This window comes from Artemia sp. Qi Xiang Cuo, chromosome 1 (assembly GCF_049724085.1).
Source record: "Artemia sp. Qi Xiang Cuo chromosome 1, ASM4972408v1, whole genome shotgun sequence".
NCBI lineage: Eukaryota > Metazoa > Arthropoda > Branchiopoda > Anostraca > Artemiidae > Artemia > Artemia sp. Qi Xiang Cuo.
The window spans coordinates 90858745-90885431 of NC_142794.1; the positions used below are offsets into that span (position 1 = coordinate 90858745).

The 26687-nt window shown below is 35.3% G+C and overlaps 1 protein-coding gene across 1 annotated transcript in view; it reads left to right on the plus strand.

Moving 5' to 3' along the window:
* The window catches only part of LOC148956907 (band 7 protein AGAP004871-like), a 227806-nt gene extending 209369 nt beyond the window's left edge, over nucleotides 1–18437 (plus strand). Inside the window, exons 8-9 of the mRNA XM_089096831.1 lie at nucleotides 9279–9459; nucleotides 17944–18437. Coding sequence (XP_088952957.1) covers nucleotides 9279–9459; nucleotides 17944–18045 — 283 coding nt within the window. The 3' untranslated portion in view covers nucleotides 18046–18437. The remainder of the gene's footprint in view (nucleotides 1–9278; nucleotides 9460–17943) is intronic.
* Nucleotides 18438–26687: the final 8250 nt, after the last annotated feature.

Here is a 26687-nt window from a genome sequence, read left to right on the forward strand (position 1 = left end):
AAAGTTATACTTTGATCGTTAATATTCACCAAGAAGATCAGGAGATCCACTTTAATTATGAGTTTTCTGGAATGAAGTTCAAAATGTTCAAGTTCTCTTCTGAATTTTCTTAAAAAAGAGAAAAAGTTAGCTCAATTCTGAAATTTACCAAAGAAAATCAAAATAGTTTACACTTCTGTTCTTAATTTCTCAAAGACATAAAAAATTTAAATTTCTGTTCTAAATTTTTCCACAGAAGATAGGAAAAGTCATACTAAGATAGTGAATATTTTCCATACTATGATTTCGAATATTTAGTAATATTTATTTATACCTAGCCTAACCTACAGTTTTGGAGGTTAGATGAATGAGCTTGAAAGATTGTCTTTAATAATAGAACGACGCACTCATTTTCTAATTTAAAAATTTGAGGGGTAAATCCCAAAGACAAAGGAGCTAAAATTTAATTTAAAATTTAGAACAGAACTTTAAATTTTTCATCTCTTTGAGAAAAACCAGAACTGAAGTGGAACCTTTTTATTTTCTTGGAAAAATTAGAAGAGAACTTGAACATTTTGCACTTCATTGAGAAAATTCAGAATTAAAGTGGAACTTTTTATTGATGGTGAATATTTACGATCAAAGTATAACTTTTTCTATCTTCTATGAAAAATTTGGAACATAACTTTAAATTTTTTCATCTCTTTGAGAAAAATCGGAACTGAATTTAAGAAAATTTAGAATTAAATTGAAACTTTTTATCTTCATGGAAAATAAGCACAATCTTAATATAACTTTTCCTATCTTCCACGAAAAAATTTAGAACAGAAATTTTAACTTTTTAAGTCTTTGAGAAATTAAAAACTGTAGTGGAAGCCTTTTAACATTTTCATTGGTAAATTTCAGAATTGAGCTAACTTTTTCTCTTCTTTAAGAAAATTCAGAAGAGCACTTGAACATTTTGCACTTCTTCGAGAACACTTAGAATTAAAGTGGAGCTCCTTATCTTCATGGTGAATATACACGATCAAAGTATAACTTTTTTCTATCTTCTATGAAAAATTTTGAACAAAACTTTAAATTTTTTCATCTCTTTGAGAAAAATCGGAACTGAATTTAAGAAAATTTAGAATTAAAGAGAAACTTTTTATCTTCATGGAAAATAATCACAATCATAGTATTACTTTTCCTATCTTCTGTGGAAAAATTTAGAACTGAACTTTAAATTTTTTATGTCTTTGAGAAATTAAGAGCTAAAGTGGAAGCTTTTTTCATTTTCAATGGTACATTTCAGAATTGAGCTAAATGTTTCTCTTCTTTAAGAAAATTCAGAAGAGAACTTGAACATTAGCACTTCTTCGAGAAAACTCAGAATTGAAGTGGAGCTCCTTATCTTCATGGCGAATATTCTCGATCAAAGTATAACTTTTTTCTATCTTCTATGAAAAATTTGGAACATAACTTTAAATTTTTCATCTCTTTGAGAAAAACTAAGAACTGAAATGGAAGCTTTTTTTATTTTTTTTGCTAAATTTCAGAATTGAGCTAACTCTTTCTCTTCTTTAAGAAAATTTAGTGTTGGGATATAAAAGAAATTGTAAAGTAATGTATGACTTCTCCTGCATGATGGATCTGAAAATGTAATTTCAGAGAAATTCTTTAACCATTTAGGGGTAACTTACCTTTTATGGATGACCATTTAGGGTTCTCCTACATGCTGAACCTGAAAGTATGTTCCCTGACATGCTGGATCTGAAAGTGTAATTTCAGAGAAATTCTTTAACCATTTAAGGTTAACTTACCTTTTTATGGATGACCATTTAGGGTTCTCCTACATGCTGAACCTGAAAGTGTTTCATGACATGCTAAATCTGAAAGTGTGATTTCAGAAAAATTCTTTAACCTTTTAGGGTTAACTTACCTTTTTAGGGATGACCATTTAGGGTTCTCCAACATGCTGAACTTGAAAGTGTGTTCCCTGGCATGTTGAATCTGAAAATATAATTTCATGGCGATGAACTATTCTAAAGAATAAAGACGACTGAGGCTTAAGATGTTTATTGCTTAAACATATTAAAAAAAATTTTGAAAAAATACATATTGACATATTTTAAAAAAAATAGCTTAATCCATTTGATATTAGGAGGAGCATGAGTTTGGGTCTTTGAATATCTGATGCATTTTTCCATGTCAGGTATCTTTTCCGGTACCCATTGAGCGAAATATCTAACTTCATCTTCCGGATCATGTACTGAATGCAGGTATTTCTCACATTTGAAGTCTTCTAAATTGAATAATGCTATGTCTTTATCACATTTTTCTAGTAAGAGTTTATCAGTTGGCACTTTTTGCTTAACATATACAGCTTGCACACCGAAAAAACTGCATGTTTCCTGAATTTCCCCTTGTACATGTTTTATTTCATATCCATTTTCATTATGTGGTCTTATGGTTTTAACCTAAAAGCCGTTTCGATTTATAAAATTTAGTGTTGGACTCCATCTGTTTTTCTCGTACTTATACATAATGTATCTGACGTTCCATTTATAGCTATGAATTTCACGCCGTTGTTCGTCTAGTAGAAAGAAGGCTGCTTCAAAAATAATGTAACCTGTGGAATATTTCAGACCAATATATTTTATGTCAATCACACCAAACATTATTACTGCTTAAAAAAGGGCTTAAATTAAATAAATATGAAATGTTTCTGACACTCTAACAAATACATCTCACTTTCTTAGCATAATTCATTTTCACTTAAGGAGGCTGGATAACATTAAATCTACACTTGAAAACTACTGCTTTGCGCAACAAAAAAAAAATTATAAATATAACAGCGGAAAAAAAGTTAATGTTGAGCTGTTGACCAAAAAACTGCCCTCCGTCCCGCAAAGACACTCCTTCCCCCCCCTGGAGTCCTCTCCTCTCATTTTCCCTTAAATTACGCGTGTTATTGTTTTTTATTTTATTCTTTTATAACCCATTTCATGTTTTCCTATTTGCATTGTCCAGTCTGAAAACGATCCAGTGGAAAAAAAAGTTAATGTTGAGTTGTTGATCAAAAACTGGCCCTCCATCCCTCAAAGACACTCCCTCCTCCTCTGGAGTCCTGTCCTCTCATTTTCCCTTAAATTGCACGTGTTTTTCTTTTATAGCCCATTTCATGTTTTTCCCCACTAGCATTGTCCTGTCTGAAAACGATCTAACCTAACCTTTACCAGTGGGAGGGACGGTGTTCATTTTCTGTGAAGTTTCTGGTAGATAACAAATACTGAATTTGGTTATCAGGTTGTACCCATATTGAGTCATTAGTCATCTGAATACATAAACTAAAATAGGGGAAATAGTCTCTTAAACTTCTCAAACCTCGACCCTTAAGCCTAAAAAAATAATAAATACATGGAACTTTATTTCTGAAATCTATAACACAATGTCTTTAATTTCACTGGGGATAGTAGTGATCTCCTTCTTATTCTCAATTCCTTTTAATAGATCATAGGTGTATCCATCCCATTCTAAGATGCCCTCTCCCTCCTTTTCAGTAAAGAAAAAGGATCTAATGTGTATTTAAAGTTAAAAAACTAGTATTATTCTTTAGGGCCAACAAGTGCATCAAATCCAGGCCAAGGATTTAAAATATAGATCTCTCAAAATATCCAGCCATAAATATGGTATAATTAAAAGCTAATCAAACACTAAACTTCAGGGTTATATATATATGAAAGGTAATTTATTTCGTCAAATCAGTGTCTACATAAATGGCGAGCTAGTGAGCACAAGCAACAATCTCTTTGCAGTTTGCGCGAAGAAACAGTTTGTTTTCACCTTACAATGAAGCTGTTAGAATCGAGGCATTGCCCCTTCCCCCCTCCCCCCATATAAACACTTAGTACTCAAAATGAAAACAAACACTACATGAAACTAACACCCATCCCCCCTTGCAATTCAAAGGATTTACTGTTTTTAATTTGACAGAAAAAAGTATCTTTTTTCAGCGAATCCTTTGCTAAGCCGCTATCGTAATTCACGAGAATTAACAAGCAGGATGCACTTGACGGGTGTCAATAATTATCACTATTTAAATCTTAGCGGTTTAGCGTCATAAGAGGGTCAGTATATTAAGAGTTGACAGAAGTTGGCTGTCACTTTTAAGTAGAAATATAGAAACCAAGAATTGTATCAAAAAACAGAATTGTTTCCAATGAAAGAATTAAAGTTGTAAACAGGGGGGAGGGGGGGGGGTTACATGGTAAAAAGTGTATTTTACGCTTTCTATCGACTATAAACTTTAAATAGTGGAGATTTTTTTGTGGGAGAGGGGGGGAATTTACCTGAATTTGAATATACTGAGGGGACTATGTAAAATGATTTTATTTGGAAATAAACTAAGAAAATTTACTAAACAGAACTCACATTATAAATCGATGTACATAAAGTTTCCAACACATCAATATTTTATCCTCTATCCATAATGTCTTGAGACTGTCTATATGATAATTTAACTTCAACGCATGTCCGTTATATACGAAATCTCAAGGGCGAATTGTGATGTAAGGAAACCTTACATAACTTCCCTGATTGGCTTAGAAAGAGACACGTGATTCTGTCCCCGTTAGAATCAATAATTCCTCGCCGATTATGTAATCAATTTCTCAGAAAACTACTTCCCCTCTAGTGGATTAATACATTGCCCCGTTAGAATTCAGTGCGCATGTGCAAACTTCGCCTCGAAGTCAATACACTTAGAAACAACAAATAAATTGACCTTGAAAGAGGTGCCATTGACCCGTTAGAGTCGATCAATAATCCATGAATAAATTATAACCTGTCAGCGTTAGACTTGATTATAGATGGCAGCACATGTGTTCGTAGAGTACCTTCTGAGGCCTCCCTACTGAAAAGCAATGGGAGAATACGGAATCAAATGGGAAAGAAATATTTTGCTGGACTTAGATTATCCTGAAGATTTAAGTATCCTAGATGAAAGTTTGATCAAAATGAATGAAGTCTTAAAGGTTATGCGACTTCAGGGTGCTAGAAAATGTTTAAAAATTAACGTTAAGAAGACTAACTCGCTAAGGCTAGGAATAAGCGAAGATGAAAAGCTGATGTTGTGTAATGAAAAGATCGTTGGGTAACCAAAGACGTTGGGTAACCTAGGTAGTATTATTAGTAAGGATAGTGGGTGCTGTGAAGATGTTAAAAGTAGAAACACCAAGGCTCAGAGCTTTTTTTTAAAGTTGAAAAGAGTTTGGAAAAATAGGAAGATAAGTCTGTAACCAAGATTAGAATATTTGAAACTACAATGATGACAATTGTCAAATTTGGTCCTGAATCAAGGGGGTTCTGAAGGCCAGAGGAAGATTTGATAAATGTTTCCAGAGAAATTACCTACGGATTGTTTTGGGTACCCGACTGACTGACCGTATTTCAAACAGTACACTGCGCGAAAAATGTTGTTCAATCACGCTTTCTAGGGCTATAACAAGAGAAAGTTTGATGTTCCATGTTCTGCCGATTAGGGATGACAGACTACCAAAGATTGTCCTTTACAGCCGTCCGTCTAGGGCAAAGCAGAAAGAAGGTCGTCCATTGTTGGGGTGGGAGGATGTCGTAAAGAAAGATATAACGGAAATGAGAAATTCCTGGGAGGGTGTAAAGAGGGAAGTTTTGAACAGACTGGATGCAGACAGAGCGTGCGCAGCTGTGCTAGCCTCAGGCGGCTTGGTGCTGCAGTGAATCATTAGTAGTAGTAGTATTAGTTATGATGTGGTTGCTGGGCTCCGTCCAATCCTGCTTTTGTGTCTCGTTCCTATCCCTAGAGGAGAAATCTAGCCATTTTAGTCATATACCTTTGTTGAAGTACACCTTTTGGCGAATTTACCGAACCAGAACCATATTTTATATGGTTTTGCAGCATTACTCTTCTTCACTTGTTGGTTTGGAAGGGTGCTTTGAGGTTTTTAACCTCTTCTTTGAGATTTTGTTTTCGATAGAGTTTGCTTCAAAACACTTTCTTGCTTAGTTCTATAACTGTGAGACAGCTAACTGTGCTCACTTTCTCAGCGTTTGAAACAATCGTCACTAATTCAGTCACTAATCTAGTATTAAGCAAGAAAATCCATTTTGTTAATTGTTAATATTAGTTAGTGGAGCACTTTCTAACGTAGGTTTTTCACTGCTTTAAAAAACATCATTTTGAAAATTTTTTTTTATCTGTTGTTGATTTTTCCATGTTCTTTTAGATTTTTAGGTCTTCCAATTTGGCTTTATCTCTTTTTAAAGCAGGTTTCACGCGTTGTCTGTTTTAATACTTCGTTTTTATTCCTTCACATTTTCTGAAACTTTCCTTGTAACTCTCTCTTATAGTGCTGAAGAAGAGAAGTGGTTGCCCTCCAGAAATATTTATTTTATTTCGTCCAGTATTTTCGCTAGCCTTAAAAATCAGCTTTCAATCTTTGTTTCTTTAATTTATTTTTGTTAAACGTTTTAGATAAAAAAAAAATTTAGCGAGATAGATTTATTTCATACCTTTATTTACCTAGGTAGTATTAGCCAAGTAGAACAGCCAAGGTCTAGGCGTAGTATTACGGAAGCAACAAATTGGCTTCAATCGAAAGGGTTTTTTTCTTCTCCATAGGCTCCTGAAAATTGTTAATTTTTTAAGTTCAGTTCAGAATCGCTAAAGTTATTATGTAAACTGCAAAAATATTTATGGTGTCTGAGCAATAATTTTAATTTTTTAATTCAAACTAGTAAAATACCTGACAATTTTGAAGTCATTTTTATCCACATCAGTATTGCAATGGCGTTGTCACACTTACCATACTTATGCTGATAAATTGAAGATTTCCAGAAGTTCATATTAAATTGCTTGAAGATCAAAAAATTAGTAATTTGTAAGAATATTTGAATATATTTTGACAACAGATTACAGTAGTTCAAAAACCATAAGAAATAAAATAAAAAATTCGAAGCTTATTAGAAATTGTTGTTTAAAAAACATCATTGGCGAGTTTCTTTTCTTATATGTATAAGCAATGTCTTTTCAAGACATGAAAAAAGTAGACCTCAGTATGAAAAGACATTAAATTGCGTAAAGAGCAAAAAACTGGTAATTTTTTGGATATATTTTTTTGTATATTTGTATATATTTTAGCAAGGAATTACAACAACTCAAAAAACTTAGGAAAGAAAACCAAACCAAAACTTTGAAGCTATGTAGATATCGATGTTAAAAATCGGACTTGCTTTAATAATCAAATATCTTTGAAAATACTGCAATATGAAAAGACAGCAAATTGTCTCCAATCGTCTGCGGTTGGAAGACAAGTGACAATTAGAATCCATACACAGAAGCCTGTCGCGTGCCAAGTGCCGGAGTTCAGCGGCGAAGCCTAACCTAACTTTAGCTTTTACCATCATGGCTTGCATAAGACTGAAAAAGCTGACTCGCAAAGCTAATTGAATCCAAGCAGAGAAAAGGAATTTCAAATATTCGCCGGTGAATGTCGACATTAACCAGATTTCGGACATTCACGGTAAAATATATTTACGTGTATTCACAATCCAGTGGCCATATTCGCCAAAATAATGAACTAATAGACAAACCGAAAACTACTGCTACTAGGCCTACTACTACTACTAACAACTCACTAGAGCACCAATCCGCCTGAGGCCAACACAGCTACGCACGCTCCTCCTCCATCCCAATCTATTCAAGGCCTCCCTTTTTACGCCAGCTCATAAAGTTTCCAGTACTTTTAAATCTTTTTAATGACGTCCTCCCATCCCAAAAGAGGATAGCCGGTTTTCCGTCTAGCCCTAGAGGGTTGGTCGAAAAGAAAAATCTTCGGCAATCTGTCATCCTTCATCTGCACAACGTGCCCTAGCCACCTCAACCTTTCTTTCATTATAGCCCTAGAGAGCGAACCACATTTTTCGTATAGCCTACTGTTTCAAATACGGTCAGTCATTCGGGTACCCAGAACAATCTTCAGGCGATTTCTTTGCAAAAAGTCTAACAAATCTTCATGCACTTTTCGAAGCATCTATGCTTCAGAGCCGTATTTGACCACTTTCATCCATGTAGTTTGTAAATTTCTAATCTTGGTTTGCAGACTTATCTTCCTATTCTTCCATAGTTTTTTAACTGTGAAAAAACACCCTGAACCTTGGCTATTCTACTTTTGACATCTTCACTGCTCCCACCATCTTTACTATTAATACTACCAAGGTAAGTGAAGCTGTTTACCTGGTCAATCTTTTCATTACCCAACTTCACCTTTTCATCTTCACTTATTCCTAGCCTTAGTGACTTAGTCTTAACTGAAAACAAACTGATTAAATCGGACAATAACTCTCAACACATTGAAATTATATCTTCCGTGCCTCTAAAACTTTATCCATAAAGCTTTCTACCACAATAATTAACTTATGTGAATGATTTGAGTAGACTTCTTTTTAAGGAGCAGAGCGAACGCTATAGCAAAACAGACCTAGATTATGCAGATGGATGGGATACAATACATTAATGTAATATCAATTAAGATAATTGAGTCTCGGAGAAAATGATTTCCAAAAAGATTAGGATTCAGGAGAATATATTAATGACGAGATTCAGTTATTGCTAAAATAACACGGACACTTCGCAAAGTTGAGCAATATGTGCCAAAATTTTCCCGAACGAAATGTAAAAGGATATATATAGGTATTTTTAAGGTAATCTGAATCAATCGATAAGTTGTGTGCAAGGAAGTGGAAGTGCAAGGGAGCTGGGGGCCCCCCATCCTAAGGTTTTGCACACCCTTCCTGTTTACCTTCCTCGGATTTCTCCAGGTATCCATTAAGAGGTTGGTTTATTCTGACTGAGCTTACAGAGTCACATCACTGACTTCCCGTTCCAAACCGTATAACCAGTGGTGTCAGCAGGAATCTAACCCCTGCCTTCGGGGACAAAGGATTTCAAGTCTAGCATGCCAGCCACTCGGCTACATGATAAGCTTCAAAGAATATTTCGATTCCGTCATCCAAATGGGATTTGACAATAGACAGTCCTCAGAATCCTTCCTTAGATCCTACCCTCTTGACTGAGAGGAAGAAAGTCACCTCGAGCCAGCTTGGAAAGGTCATCCAGAAGAAAATCAGAGGATGTTAGAATTTTATAAGAGGGATTAAGAAGCACTTTGAATGGAATGAAATGAATGGAATGAGTGGGCAACTATCTCAGCCTCGGGAGTTCTGATGGTTTTGTGAGTTTTCAGTATTTGAGTAGTAAAAAGAAACATTTTATTTTACAGAAAAGATGTTCGTCTTCCTGTGCAACTTCAAAGAGCTATGGCCGCAGAGGCCGAGGCTTCAAGGGAGGCTAGAGCAAAAGTCATCGCAGCTGAGGGAGAACAAAAAGCAGCAAATGCCTTAAAAGAAGCATCAATGATAATTGCACAGTCCCCAGCTGCGCTTCAACTTCGATATTTACAGGTAAAGCTCCAATAAGTTAATATACTGCACATTTAAGATATTATTTTAATGGATTAAAAAGGCATTAAGGCTTTAGAGTAAACACATATGTTTGACTAGAATCATCTACAATTTTGTAGCATGTCCTGAGCTAACAAACACTTTATGTTTAAGGACAATGGCGAATTTTGTTTAGGTCCTCTTAGCCTCAATAGAGATGGTGTTAGAGTGTGGCTTGAATTCAATCCCAATCCTTTAGATTTAGTTATTCTATCTGGATTAAAACAGTTTGTTCAAAGTTCAGCCTGTTCAAAGATAAGATAGTTCAAGCTTTTTTTTTCTTAGATTTTGCATTTCGCCAGTTTTTTCTTCGATTTTTGATCTTTAGTTTCTCAACCCCAGTGTTTTCAAATAGCAATGATTTGTTTTCAACTTTCGGCAGGGCTTTTAAATACCAAAAAATCAGATATCAACACGGCAAATTTCGTATAACTGGGGAATTGTCACCTGAAACAAAGACAAAATCAGATAGCTAGTAGACAAGCAATAGCTTATGGCTATAACATGGCTATGGCTATGACAGTACGCATAGCTAATAGATTTATGGCTAGTTGATTAACAAAGCATTTTTCCTGCAATTAAATCAGAGTTGTGACCACTTAGCACCTATATTCCGGCTCAAAGCAATTGCACGGAGATAAAGATTAATCTACCCCACCTCCCCCCAGACTTTCTTCTATATTTAGTCAAATGCTCATGAGCCGCTTGAGAATTTGTCCATAAAATGTACTTTTTGACATCAAGAACATTCCAAAAGCTGCATATTAACCTTACGGGCCTTCCTCTATTAACCTTACCGGCCTTCCCAGTATCCCATAATACTGAATTTGCAGTTCACTGTACATAATTTTATCAATAGTGTGGAGTGTGTGACTTTTTAGGAATGAATGCATCACCACGCGTCATTACTGTCTCTGAAGTGAGGAACCTTAATATATTGTTTTTTGGCAATTTAAACTGACCGCCAACTTTTCTGCCGGTGAACAAATGAATGAACAATGAATGAATTAACGAACAATGAATAATCTATAATGCGAGAGAGGAAATATTGTTTCTGCAGTAACAGGGGGTATCACCCCACAACCTAAAACCCAGGCTTAGACTAAGTGAAGCGACATTAAAGATTAATTCCCATACCACCCAGACCTTTTTTCTATATTTATTTGAAGGCTGGTGGATATTTGAAAACTTGGGCATAGAAATGTTTTTTTAGACATGATTCAAGCCTCCCACCATTAGCACACCTTTTATTGCTGGTAAGTAGTTATACATCAGTGTATAATTACACTTAATTTTGTGTGTACATAATTCGTGCATAATTTTATCAAACATCATGTTAATCAACTTATATTAGCTAAGTGAAGGTGAAGCCTCAAAAGGAATGCCTATGTTAATGGTATCTTTTGTGGAACTACGTGACAATTGAGGAGTGAATTTGAATCCATGTCACAATTAGTTTTGAAGCTGGAAAGCTGAACATGTAGTTTTCCGGTAATTGGAAATCGATTGGACATCTCAGACTTATCCACAGTTTAAGGATATATTCTCTTGATTGTGGACGTATCAAATCTCTCAAGTAGTAAGATCCCTGAGAGCTCATTATAAGATAATAGTAGGAAATATAATTAAGGGAAATTTGGTTTTAGAGCAGAAAATAACGAGAGAACCTGTTTAAAATTTATGTAGAGAAATTCAATGGCTTCAATAAGTGTTCTTGTATTCTGCATAATTATATCCCTACTTGACATTTGACGGGAACATCATTGGTACCTTGAAAATGAGTTAATTGATCATTTTATGAGTAGTTGGTACTTGTGTAATATACTCCCTACTTAATACTAATAGTATTAGTAGTAATAGTAGTAGTAGCAGCAGCAGCAGTAGTAGTAGTAGTTCTGGTAGTAGTAGTTATAGTAGTAGCAGTTGTAGAAGTAGAAACTTGGAATAACCTCAAATGATTAGACACAAATTTATCACTTTAACACGAAACAGGGTATTTACCAACAAGATCTCTTAGCAAGAACACGAAACAGGGTATTTACCAACAGGAACACGAAACAGGGTATTTACCAACAGAGTCTCTTAGCAAGAACAAGTATTCCTTTGATCTTAAGTAAACTATAACTTCAACAAGAAAGTTTCACTAACTGAATTTCCCTAGTTTGTAGAAGCATTTTCTGATTCCCAACGTATCCCTAGCTCAAATAATAACACTTCTCATTCCCTAGCCCTTTTTGTACAGATGGAACGGCTAGCCTAGCTGTATAGACAGCAGAGAGAGGATTGAGTTGGCAAAAGAATGAAATAAAAAAGGCAAACCTCTCCTCACCATTCAGACTCCACCGAATAGACACCAGAGGACGAATCTAGGAGGTACACGAAACCAATGTCTAGGAAATTTCACTTATATGTGTGATATTTATACTGAGCTTAAGTTCCAAGAGACTCTGAGCTGAAATGGGGACAAAGCTCTACTAGCTTTCTGTTCCTTGTTACGAGTTACCCGTCACTTTAGCAACTTGTTATTCTAATTTAATTCTTACTACTTCTCAACTTATAGTAATTTTAGGTTTTGGGAAAGGTCCCACTGGGGTCCTTAAGACAAGGGTCAACTCGTAAGATTAATCAATTTTTAAATTGAGCTATTTTTCAATAATGCTATAGACTTGACTGACTCTGCCTTAACTAATAAAAAGGGATGAAAGAAAGTTGCAAAACCAGTAACCAAATCGAAGTAAACTCTAAGAAGGACCTTAAGTTATTTAAAGGGTAATCACAAATTTCTTCTGTGGTCAGAATATAGCTGAATAAATGTCTTAATCAAGAAAATTAATTCATAGTAAATCTGATACTCAAAAGATGTAATTCCTCAAAAGATGTAAGTCCAAGGGGAAGATATGGCTCTAACTAAGTTAGGGCCAAAACCCAAAAGGGGATTCAAGAGGCTTTAACTCACAACTCAGCTCAAAACACAAAATTAAGATATCTCTGTTTGACAAAGTGACAAAAAGGGTTCGATAGTATTATTTTAACTTAACATTTATAGAAATTGAGACAAGACAGGTGGTTGCCACAAATACTTAAAGAGAGGTTACGTACCAAAAAGTTCCTCTCCTTCCTAATTTGATCTTGACAAAAGACAACCCTTATTTTCTCAAATCCCTAAATTTTATTCAGTTTGGTACTTAATTTTGATTTGCTTAGCGCCTTTTTGTTCTGTCCTTTTTCTAAATTCTAGCCAATCCCTAGCTTTTAATTAATTTAGCATTTTTTTTATCTTAAAGCCTGTTCTCAAAACATGTAATGCCACAATTGAACTTAGTTGTCTATTTTTTTCTAGTAGGACTGGACTAAATTAGGGTCCGTTATTTATTGAGGTTTCAAATGTAATTTAATACTTGAAACAAAGAAATATCACTTCAATTTATGATTTGGTAATTTATTACGACCAATATAAAGGGAACTTGTTCTCAAGTTAAGCTATGCGAAATAGCTGGTTTATGTCTGTTTTGTTGGATCACAGAGGATTTCCGCCTTTACTGAAATTGAATCACTAAAATAAGTAAATTTTATTAAGCATTATAATAGGACATTATTACAGAATACGCCACTTAAATCCTTAGTATAATTTTTGTTTTCAAAAAGGTAAAAGAAAAAACAAAAATTTACTAAGAATCATTGTAATTCAATTTCTTCTTGTGTTACTTCTATATGGAATTCCTGAAACTTTTGGTTTCTATAACTATCCATAGTTTTTTTTCAATTTTTTTAATATTAATCTCACTAGAGAGAGTCCCATTATAGACAAAAAATTGCAAAAATATTAAATGTCCATGTCCAATATATTGTTACATCTTTTCTTTTGGCTTCTTGCAAGGAGACTTGTATTTTCCCTACTTCATCTAGGCCTTGAACAGAGCTATTCTGAAAGTAAATAGAGAATACATTTTCATTAGTTATTCCTGCTAGGGAAAGAATTTCCCTTTAGACCTGTTATTGTGATATGCGAAGGCGCAATCTCCTTTAGATAACTCCAATAGTCCTTAACACCTGTAGCTGACAGAAATTCTAAATCCTATGGATGATGCGGTCCTAATCTCAAAAATTGTTTTTTAGACGGTTTTGCTATTGTATATTTACAGAAATTTTCAACCGCAATAATGTTTATTGGTCTTCATTTGCACAGAGTCGTAATTTTCCTGTGTAATCAACTGACCAGATATGGAAGGGATGACTGGAAAAAATATTTTCTCTAATAGTAGGGTAAATAAAACTAATTTTATTTCTTCTCAGTCAGGGATCACAATTCTTTACTGCCTCTTCAATCTGACAGTACCTATTCCCAAAGACACAACATTTTTAAATTTATTTAAGGTTTTGATAGCTCCCATGTGGGCTCCTAGAAAAAGGCTTGAATGCATGAGGCTAATGATTCCACTAATTATTTTTTTTGGTAAAATGATCTTAAACTGATATTTATGTTTTCTTCTATCGGAATCATCTATAGCGTATAATAAGCCATTTACTAGAACCAAATGAAGATCTCTCACGCATTTTATTAGAAAAAGATTTCCTTCCTTTCCCAAATTCGAGATTTCTGGCTCAGTGTTAGTTTGAGCTTTACCCGAAATGTCAAACCTTGGAAAGTTTTCGGTATCCTTCGGTTCACCTTCTTGGCGCCTAGATTCGAGTGTGGTGGAACCATCTGAATTATCCGTACCAGTACTGCCCTCATGAGTACTAGAAGCAGCAGATTCCACCAACAGAACCTGCCACCTGCAGGACCTAGCTTCATTCCCCAACGAAGCTATCTCCCCTTCGTATCCACACGTGTTTGGATTGATCAAACCAAAACTGACCTTTTCCAGTTTACCATGTATAGATCTGGGGGGTTAAATGTCTATCCTTGATGGGCCTATTCCCTCTCATAGACGAAAGATCTCCCAGTACTTTCAATACTGAGTTCACCCATATCTCGATGTTTGTTAGTCCCGAGAGTGCTTAGACCGACTAAAATTGATTCACATTCCTCAGAGAGCCTTATCAACCCAATGGGGTCGACTGTTTTTCAATACCTCCCTTAAGCCTTTAAGATTTTCCATAAACACTTTTGGGAGCATTTAAACTTAAATGGGGAACTATTCAATTTCATTATTTCCCCAATTGCTACTCTAAGCTCTAGATCCTCTGTTTGGAAGTTTTTCTTTTCCTCCTTACTTATTCAAAAAAAAAATTATCTGGATGTCATCTCCTAATAGTGCTAAATACTCTACTTCTAACTCATCAAGATTAATAGACTGATTTTGCTGAACAATAGGGTTAGGGGCTGCACATTTATCTGCGGTGTGACCAAATTCTTGTGTCTTAAAATGTCAGGACTTCCTAGAGTTAAACATTTTTTTTTGGGGGGGGGGGTGATTAAAATATTCAGTGTTTTTAAATTTTACTCTGGAGTTATCTCTTTAATTTACAGGGGAAATCGTGTGTCTCAACTCAACCACCTTCTGCTTCCAAAAGCATACCTAGGATACTAGTACTAAAAAAAAAAAACTTAAGCTATAGACGTGGATTATGGAACTTGTATGAAAAGAGACATTTCTAGAATAGTAACCACTGTCAAAATTACTACTAAAATTAAATTGTTTCAAACCTTTTCGCCACTGCCAGGCCAGAAACAACCCCTGGATAACTTGAACACACACTTTCTTGCAAGGCCGTCTCCAGGGGGGGGTAGGGGGTTCGAACCCCTCCCCCGAAATGTTTGTCTGACTCGTAAAAAACACAAATGGACATAAACAAGTTTTGTATGCGTTTTTTGATTTTTTTTTGTGTAATAGACGTGGATTTTCTATAGACGTGGATTATGGAACTTGTATGAAAAGAGACATTTCTAGAATAGTAACCACTGTCAAAATTACTACTAAAATTAAATTGTTTCAAACCTTTTTGCCACTGCCAGGCCAGAAACAACCCCTGGATAACTTGAACACACACTTTCTTGCAAGGCCGTATCCAGGGGGGGGTAGGGGGTTCGAACCCTCCGAAATGTTTGTCTGACTCGTAAAAAACACAAATGGACATAAACAAGTTTTGTATGCGTTTTTTGATTTTTTTTTGTGTAACCCCCCCCCCCAAATATTTTTTTTTTATTAAAACCCCCTCCGAAAAAAATCCTGGGTACGGCCTTGCTTTCTTGGGAGAAAAAAGAACTAAACTTGACCAAAAATTATAAATTGGTCTATCCTTCCCAACTTAAGCGGAAGTTGTAACGAATTTGAGTACCTCTCTCACCAGTTGTAACGTTATCCTCTTTCGAGGACCAAAATCTGAGTCTGATTGTTGTCTTAAATAGACTTTGGGTAGCGTACGTTACTAAACGCTCCCTCTTAACATATTGATTTCTTTTTATAAGATTAGTCAACCATACTTCTTAAGGAAACATTCAATATTTTGGTAACGCTCTTAACGGAAGCAATATAGTTCGAATCTGTGCTCAAAAGCCGGTGAGAACTTGATTTTAATGTTAAATTTTATAAATAAAAAAGAGAACAAAATACTAAATTCCATGGTATTGAATAGTTTCTGCAATGATTTACATTAAAATCGATCGGTGTGGTGTGTATGCAGCAGTTATCCAAAGAGGCTTTCTCTGCTGACCAAGTGTCTTCACCGAGGAAAAAAAGGATTATGGTAAAGTAGAACTACTGAATATTTCTAATAGAATTCACTTGACTAACTAGTCAAGGTCAGAACTAAATATTAGAATCTTTAATCCAAATCATCTGGTAAGAGTGAGAAGATAGCCAATTAGGTGGGGGAGGGGAATGAAGATACTACTCTTTAAATTGTATTCGATCAGTCAGAAGTATTTCAAATGTGATGCAAGAAAGTAAATTAAAGGTTTCCAAAGGGAGTTATGAAACTTGGAATAACCACAAATGAATAGACACAAATTTATCACTCGAACTCGAAAAAGAAGGTACTAACCAATTATTTCTCTTAGCAAGAGCTAAGACAAATACTGTGACTTCAACAAGAAGTATGTCATTAACTGAATTTCCCCAGCTTGTAGATAAAATTTTTATTCCCAACGTACCTTTAGCTCAACTAATAACACTTCTCATTCCCTAGCCCCTTCTGTATAGACAGAACACCTAAACTAGCTGTACAGACAGCAGAGAGAGGATTGGCTAGGTAAAAGAATGAGCTAGAAAGTGCAGACCTCTCCTCAGGATTCAGACTCCACCGCATAGACACCAGAGAATGAATCTAGGAGGTAAACAAAACTAATGCCTAGGAAATTTCAATTATATGTGTGAGATTTATTATAAACACTCAGCTTAAGTTCCAAAAAACTCTAAGCTGAAGATGGGGGACAAAGCTCTGTTAGCTTTCTGTTCCTTTTTACGAGTTGCCCGACACTTTAGCAACTGGTTACTCTAAGTTAATTCTTACTACTGCTCAATTACAGTAATCTAGGTTTTGGGAAAGGTACCACTGGAGTCCCTAAAATAAGGGACAAATTTTAAGATTAATCAATTTTCAGATTGAATTACCTTTCAATAACTCTGCCTTAACTAAGAAAAAGGGATGAGAGAAAGCTATAAGACTTGCAACCAAATCAAAGTAAGATCTAAGGAGGATCTTAAGTTATTTAAAGGGTAATCACAAATTTCTGCTGTGGTCAGAATATAGTTTCATAAAATGTCTCAATCAAGGAAAGTAATTCATAGTAAATCTGATAATCAGAAGATATAAGTCCTCAAAGGGGAGGATACGTCTCTAACTAAGTTAGGGCCAAAACCCAAATGAGAATTCAAGAGGGGGAAACTGACGGGCATGAGATATTCGAGTTAAGTTCGTGGGAGAAAGGGAAAGGAGTAACTTTTTTTTTCCCCAACTCAAGCATAACTAGCGTTTTTGCATTGAAGCTTTTAATTTTTACATGGTTAACTGCCTCGATAGAGCAAAAGACATTATGAGAAACCAGACTGTCAAAATGTCAAATAAATCCTAGAAATATATTCATATTGAATGGGAACATAATGGACAAAAATATATTGGATAGGATACTTTTATATATATATTTTTTTAGTTTATTCTATTTATTATTCGTTTCTTAGGACAATTATCTTCGGAATTATGTTTTTCTTAACAGTATTCTTTTAGAAGTTTCATTTTGTGCGAATTATTTATCTAATTATTTCTCGGTACGCAGTTTTACCCTCCAACACCTTGCATCCTTTGTTCTTTATATTTGTTGCCACTTTTTCTTATGTTAGAATACCCTAGCAAGTGACGCTTTTGATGTATCGCATATTGCGTTTATTTGTGGTTGTTTTAAATAACCGATTACTACCAAGAATAGAGAAAAAAAAATCTATGCGTTCGTAGGCATCATTCTGTTTTATCTTTCCTATATTAATTTGCTAACTTTTTTTGCAGACGTTAAGTGCCATATCTGCTGAGAAAAACTCAACAATAATATTTCCATTGCCGATTGATTTCTTATCGCCTTTCCTGGATATCAAAAGTCTTGTAGCATAGCCATTTGGGGGAAAAATATGCCATAAATTCAACAAATGAGAGTCACTGGTGTTGGTAGTAATGTAAACTGAGGAGTAGGAAGAAGACTTTCCCAAAAGCTTTGGGACGCACGCGCTTGGCTGCTTCTGCACAAAAATCTCCAAGATGTCTTTTTATGCAAGTTGGGATTTACCTTTGCTTTTAAGGTCCAATGTAGTGATAAGAGAGAAGTGCTTAAAATGACAGGTATTATTGCTCTCAAGTGGATCTAGCAATACAGCTTTTTTTCAAGTGTTACTTCTAGGTAAGAAAATGTGTATATAAAAGTGAAAAAATTTATTTGTTTTTTTAAATAGTGCTTCAAAATAAATACTACTTGTATTATAGCTAATGGTTGAGATTAATTATTTTTGTTTATTCAGAATGATGGCAATTTGGATCTTAAACAAAATTGAAAATCTAGATTTGCTTAACAATAGCCGGGGAGCCTAATAAATGGTAACATTGTGCAGGCTGCTTCACGTATCTAAACGGAATTTTGAATTGTATTTCCCAAGTTTTAATTTTTGAAATGTCTATAGCCTACATAAGTTTCTTTTTCCTTAAATCTCATTCAGAAGACAATATATAATAACTATACAATTTGGGTTATATATTTGTATATTGGGGGGTCGGGTAAAGTATTACGACAGTGTGAAGTTGAAAGAAGAAATTGCAAGAAAAATCAAAACAAAGAAATAATATTGTTTCGTTGGTATGATAAAAATATTTTTTCTATACTCTGTACATTTTTTTTATGACGCTAGAGAAAATTGACTACATCTTACAGATTTACTCAGTCAAATCTTTGACAAGTTAAATTTTGTTTCAAACTATTTACTTTCAGATATTAAAAAGTATTTAATTGTTTTTTGATTTTTCATTCTTCCAAATTCAGAAATCTTTTTATTAATGTTTTTATTTAAATAATTCAATCAAAATAATTTTCCATCTTCCTAGACAAATTAAAAAAAAAAAAATCGAGTTAGTTGTCTATTCAATTTCATCTTCTAGGTCATTTTGGTCAATATCTGCTAGGTTAATTCTCTTCTTTAAGGGGGTAGGGTTGTCAAAGTGAACCTCGTATGGTTCTTGTATGATAAACGCCCTACCACTTAAGTTGTTGTACCAGTTAAGGACAGTGTGAAGTTAGAAAACAGTTCATACTGTATACTATGCACAATAATTGTACCTAACACGTTAGGCATACAGGCCCGCTATGCTTTACCCCCCACCCACCCACGCACTCCCCTAATTTGCAAATATATAGCCCAAATTTTCTAAGGCATTACATTTTTATCTTAGTTTGGTCTATTCCACTAGGATGAGTGTCACAGAAACATATTAGAAGACATAAGGTAGGGCGTATATCATACAAGTTCCCTTCATATCTCTCCTATGTTAAACATTTTTCAGTTTGCCTTTGAAAAGTAATTGAGTGATTTCTTCGCTCTTAATTTTCGTTTATCAGATAGAAATTGATGAATGTTTCCCCTAAAAAACTAACATCACTTCCTGAAACACTATTCTGGGATTTTATGCCCTATTGAGATAAATCTTTTTTTCTGGCGTTACTTTCATTTTTGAATTATTGTTAAGTGAAATTCAACCTTTTCTGTGAAGGCCAGGACCAGTTTGAGTAAAAGATGCCCTCCTCGTATTTATACTAAACTAAAAACTAAATAAAATGAAGCTGCTCATCTCCTCATAAACTCTTCTCATATTGATCTTACACCGAATTTGGAACTCGGAACTAGAAACTAAATAAAAAAAGATCTCTTCATAAATCAGAGGTGCCAATTAGGGGGTCAGAGGGACCATGCCTCTCTAGAACTTAGAAATCACCTTCTTATTTATATTTCACAGCTATTTTCTATTTTAGTTGTGTGTTATATTAAACCAGCGAGACTGTCTAGCTCTTCGTTTTTATTTGTCACCCCTTTGCTTCGTTTTTTCACAGGTATTAACTATCACTATTACTTTTTGATAACCTTGTTATGAAATGTCCCGTCTGTCCCAGTCTTGTATCATCCTAATTCTACCATTATTAGACAATCTTGCTTGAAATGTTTAGAGCGCGTTAAAATTCGTGCGTCTACGCTATTTTATTACCCAATTCTCGACCGGAAATGTGATTTTTGAGCAGGGTTCATTCAAAACTAAGCTTTATCTGGTCAGTATTTCTTTATTGTTCTAGAGAATAATTCGTAATCAAACTGCGAGTAAAAAGCCACAATAGAATTTGGATTTTTTTTTTTTTAAAACTATTCTTGAGGGATATCCGGCTTCCGCTTCTAACGGAATGAAATTCAGTGCACATTGCTATAAGACTTATGAATAGATTGAATAATCAAAATAGTTGAATTCCATTTTTTGTTTTGCTTGCCGCCATTTTCCATAGGGACTCTAAGGGCTGGAGAAACTGCTGGAAAAAGGGCTTTCATTGAGTCAGAATTTTGCAAGTGGAAATACATCTCTGCTCTATTAAAACAATATGATGGTTCTGAAGGACATAGGCACTTTATGTCAGCATGGACGGAATTTAAGATAATTAGTACTGATACTTCGAGATTTATAGCAAATGCCTGAATTCAATCCAGATCTCAAGAGGTTGAGAAAAATAGAGATCATGTGAAGAACATTTTTCGCGATTCGCTATCTTAGCCGCCAGGGTCAATTTGGTTGAATTGATGGAGGAAATGTCTAAAGGTGACGAATAGCTGAAGGCCAAGTTGCAGCTTCAATATGGTACTATTGCAGTCATCAGTTTCAAAATGACGCAGTTACACTGATAGGAAATGCCTCACCCCAAGACAATATTTCAGAAGTAAAATCAGCCACTTACTTTGCTATTCTTGTCGGCGAGATAAAAGACGTTTCTACAAAAGAACAATTAGCGATCCTCCTCAGGTACATACCAAATGAAAAAGTAGTGGAGCGACCAATTGGCTGCTATCACAAGCACAAATTAGACGCCGAGAGCTCATCCACCTCGATTTGTGAAAATATATAGAAAAGCTTGGTGTAGATTTGATGCTGTGTATTGCCCAGTGTTACCAACACCTCAAAACAAAATGTACCACAAATTGCATGAAAAATGTACCAAAGATAAAAAAATGTACCATATCCCAAATTTTTTTTCCGCGTATTACGCTTCGCGTAACACGCGGATCGTCGGTGACATAAAGTACTATCTATGAAAATTTTGCATAAGAAATTTTCATAAAGATAATTTCTTAAACCACATTGGCGTGACATAACATAAACAAAGAAAAACGAGGAAAAATGGGGTTTTTAAAGCCCAAATGAAAATACTGAAAACACAGAAAACTGCAACTCATTTTTTTGAGTTTGTGCAACTCATGGCTCTTTATTAAACACTCGCTGTTATGGGTGGTAGGTCTTTGGATTTAGTTCTTATAACTTTTGGCTTTTTTGAATTTGATTCTTCTTTTAAGTTTTTGGTTTTTTCTTTGGTTGTTTGGTTCTTTTCACATTGATTTTCCGCGCTTGTTTTTTGTTGGTATTTTCTTCGGCACTTTCCTCGGATACATTATTTCGTTTTGCGCTGAAGAAGAGAGGCATTTGTCCTCTCGAAATATTCGCTTGGTTGTGTTTTTTCAGTATTTTCATTTGGCTTTTAAAAACCCAATTTTTGCTAGTTTTTCTTTCTTTATGAGACATTTCCATTCACTTTCTTTCTCCATTCCTTTGTTTTTATTTCTCTTCTAATACAGTACATTACTCCTGACATTACTTGAAAAAATTGTTCGGAGTAACATATATTACTATAGAAACATTTTGCTACAGGCCAACAATAGTCATTTCGGCTATTTACGACCATTTATAGTACCGCTTGAAATTGATCCCAAATGAAGATTGTAACACAAATCGGAGCTGAAATTGCATTTAAACCTTGTATTCTTACAGCATATTGCCGAAAAGCATTTGCTGAAACCTGATTTTCCATTTAATAATTTGCATAAAAATCCCTCTTTTCCCTTTTATGAAGATCTCGATAGAGGAGAGGATCGTTCCTGTAGCCTTCCCCTAATATAAGCTACTGACTACAAACAATACAGGAAAACAATTCTTTTTAAATTGAGACTGATTAAAGAAATGACTTTGGGGGCTATGGTCTGGTCTAACACGTACTGGAGATTGTAATGTTGAAACAATATTTTTCTCCAAAATGCCTTTAAAAGATACTCCACTCACCTTGTAAGGTCGAGTTTGATATATCCCCAAGAATGGTACAATAGAGGCCATGTCGTTCACTATTTCTTAAATCACCTTAAACATCTAGATAACGGCATCTTTTATTTTTTAAACTGGAACTGGCTTTATAAGCTTTGGGTTATCTGAGTTTCCAACTACTCTATACTGCAAAAGCTATACATCAGAAAATGATTAAAAATATGACATTAAACATCACTATCTGAGTCAGAAGCCATAGTTGTACTTGCAGTTGCATATTTTCTGTACCCTTTTCCAGTATTTTGACAGTTGGGGTGTGTCACCATGCTCATGGGGGGTTTCCCGTCCTTGGTACCGACTCGTTTAGCACTCAGAACAGCATTTAGAGTAGTAAAGCGGAGTCTATTTCTCAATTTTGTTTTGTTTAAATTAATAGTTGAAAAAGCCCTCTCGGCACAAGCAGAAGAATATACTAAGATAAGCATTTTCATGATGAATTCACCAAAGAATGAGAAACTTTTGAATTGAGGACCATCACATCGTTCTAGTACTTTAAACCAGAAATAAACTGGGTCAGAATGAGCACAATTCTTCAGATCAGCGCAAAATGGAATACTTTTCCATTCTTCGGCAATGTTTTGTACATCAGTTTCCTTTGCCAAATTTAGAAACTGGACAAGTTGTGGGACCATGCTTGAGTTTAAGTGGTCAGGAGACTTAGCTATCTTTGGGTCCAGTCTTTCTAAGGTTTTAACCGACGAGTATTTTGAACTGAAAAACGTTTTCCTAATTTTGTCGCTCAGTTCTATCATATTTCCGTACACACCGTTTTGAAGGCAGTTGCAGGTAATAATGAAATTTTCTTGTTGATAAATATAACCTTTAGTAACACGACTGCCAGAGTCTACTTCTTTTATGTCTCGAAATTACTCTGGGTCACTGAGCTATATCAAAGGTGCATCTGTCGTCTCCACATAGTTCGGTTTCATAAAGTGGTTGATAATCGCTATATACAGCTCATTAATTCGAATGTACAAGATGTGAATTTTGGTACCCTGTGACTGAAACAACCGATTAAGGTCAGTAACAAATTCTAGGATATATGCGAGAAAAGCAAAATAAGCTTTGAATGTAGGGGACAGCAATTTTTTGAGTATAGCTGTGGCTTTGGCTGGCTTGTTTCCTTCTTTGAAGCATTCACTCCGGAAGAAAAACATCAAAAAATCCCATTGTTCGAGATAAAATATAATAACTGGAAGTCGAGAAAGCCACTTAGTTGTGACATTGCGCAGAATTCTGGGTTCTTCAAGCTCCAAGAACTTCTGCATTTCGACAAATTCACCAGCCCTTTTGGGGCTTCTGCCAATGTAATTGTAGAGGTCTTGACGGAATCCTTCGGCGTCTGTAGGTATCTTACGATTTGCTGCACTGCACAGGTACCCAAATGGATGGAGTGGCATGTACACCCAAGAACAAATAGATTTAGTAAATCCAGCAAAAGCTTTGCTTGCACACCACCTTGTACTCACATCATCACAGATGCATTATCTGATGCAAAACCAATCAGATTCTGCTTTGGCACTCCAATCTCTTTAAACAGAAGTTTTGTTAACACTGTATAATCTTTAGCTGTGCGCTGATTTACTTCAATCAATTGCAAGAATGATTCCTTCACAACTTTTTTCCATCCACCATTCTTAGTTTCCGTCACTTCATCGACATGACGAATAACAACAATCAGGCTTTTTGAATTACTCACATCAGTACTTTCATCAATGATTACCGAAAAACAGTTCTTTCTCATCAGGTTGCACAAGTCCACATAAGCTACTTCTCCAATTATTTTATTAATCACATGTGTAGTATTTGTATGGCCACACTGAACACCCTTTGCAATATCTGAGTCAGGAAATGCTCTTTTTAAGGTTTCGGGAAGCTCTTTCATAATATTGACCGCCGAGTTATGACTTACTGGAAATCAACTTAAAGTCAATTCGACCTGCATGATTCTCTGTCTTCTTAGAAGTGTGTCATTCGTTTCTATATTATTTATTGAGAACTGGAGCACGGAAGCACTACTACGTGTTGCAAACACCTTTTTTAAACGAGTAGGATTTCTCAGGTGGCACCTAATATGAAAACTGCTACCTGATAAGTCGATATTACACAGAATACAACGAGGCTGCCCTGTGTGCCCTTTTCCGATGTACTATTTACCCTCAAGGTCAATATTCCAATTTGGTGTAAGTTTTCTTTTGTCATTCAGCTTCCTTATAGTAGCTTTCTTAGCTCCGGCAGCCATAACGTGTGATTCTGCTTCATCAGTAACTGAAGGCGTTTTGTCATCTTCTAAACTGTTGCTACAGCTAGCAATAGCAGTTGAGCTGTTTGACTGAATTACCTCTTCCCTTGCTACAGCAGTGCTCGCAGACCGGCTCAACTCTGAATCTGCAATAACACTCCCAACAGCCAGATTGTTTCTTATATTTTTGTTTCGGTCTAAATCTTCCACTTCAGAGTACTGTTCTCTAATATTGGTCAAAATAGATGAGTATGTATGAGATTCTTCTTCACTGGTTTTATTACTAACTATGGCCATGCTTTTTCTTTTTCTCAATGTTTCTGAAGTTCTCCTATCTAGACAACCATTAACATTCTGGGAGCTCATTGTGGTTGTTGGCTACAAGAAATCTCAATTATATGGCCTGTAGGACTTGGAGACTGATCCTTGTCAATGAATAAAATTTTATTCTGAGGCGTCTGTCTTCAAATAGGCTTGAAAAAACTGTCAAAAGACGGCTGATCTTTACTCATCTGAAAACTAAATTCGATTATGTTTCTCAGTCTATCTTGTCTAGTACCTTAAATCTTACTCCATTCTTCATCAAGTTATCGATCATCACATTTATGCTCCTCAAGGTTTTAAAACTAATCTTAACAGTTTTTGCCATGCCCAAATTTGTTTCCTGCAATATTTTCAGTCATTATACACTTTGTAAAACATAACAAAATAATAAAGGTATGGTGCACTTGTTGATTTTCCACATATTTGGTAATAAAATAAACCGGATAAACGAAGGCTTGAATGGATATATTTAAAGGCTGACTTCTGCCAGATGTTCTAAGATAAGGTCATTAATTAGTGGGGAACAACTGTCAACCAGCAGCTCAAACAATGAAGTTGTACGCTCATAAAAGTCAGACCATTTCCGTTTTAAGAGGCTGTTTTCACTGAAAGTATTAGAACTCTTTTTTTAGGAGGAACTTTGAATCATGATAATCATAAGGGCACCATAATAAGTAAATTCCTACAGGGAATCTATGGAACCTTAGATCTGTATAACCATTAGGTGTATAACAATAACAATTAGGTATAACAATTTGGTGTATAACCATAAAGTTAATGAGAGGGGGATCCGCCCCCACACATATATCTTTTTCCCAAACTTGTCTGACTCAAATTTTGCGACATGTCTTTGGTTGCTCATAGTTACAAGGCCCAATAAAAATGCGGTCAGGTCTAACATTCCCCCCCACACAACCCCCGGGACGAGTGCTTTAGGTTATAAATTTGGCAAGTGTTTGGACAGCGTGGTTGTTACTGAGATGTATACATAAATTATAGGGTGGGGGGGGGACACATGTTCTGCTGGGAGGTTGTCCGCGAGTAAATTTTCCATGGGGAAGAAATTTTCCAGGGAGTGAAATTTTCAGGAGAAATTATGCAGTGGGGGAATTTGCCACAATTCTTATACACAGTTTTTTTTTATGTCTTGCATTCTCTTTTCCGTCTCAATTTTACGCGCGGAGTGGTTAAGAGTAATTGTCCAGGGTAAATTTTTAGCGGGATCGAATTGTATAGAGGATATTTCCGTGGGGAGGGGTTTCTCCATGGAGGTGGGACCATATTTCCTGGCATTATTTAAAATCGATAAGAATTTTAAAAAAAAATAAGTTTTTTCAACTGAAAGTGAGGAGCAACATCAAAACTTAAAAAAGAAAGAAATTATTACGTATATAAATGGGGTTACTCCCTCTCAACACCTCGCTCGTTACGCTAAAGTTTGAATTTTGTTCCAATTCTGTTAGAATGACTCCTGAAACACAAGGGCCGTTTAATTAGAACAATAGGCTAAGATGCATTTTTAAAAGTACTAAGAAACTTGATCGTAAAGAGCGAGGTGTTGAGGGGTGGTAAAGGATAGCATATATTAAATATGTAACCTAACCTAGCCTAAGTACCTTCCCCCCCCCCCTAAACCCAAAAACCAAAAGTTTAAATATCGTAAACACAATTAAAACCACACTTTGAATTGCATTTGTATATAGCGGTCTCTTGCAGTTAACCCGTCTGGCGGGTTTTTCGTGACTGGTTTCGTTGCACAATATATTATGTTATATAGGTACTACTTCGTTATACCAGTAGA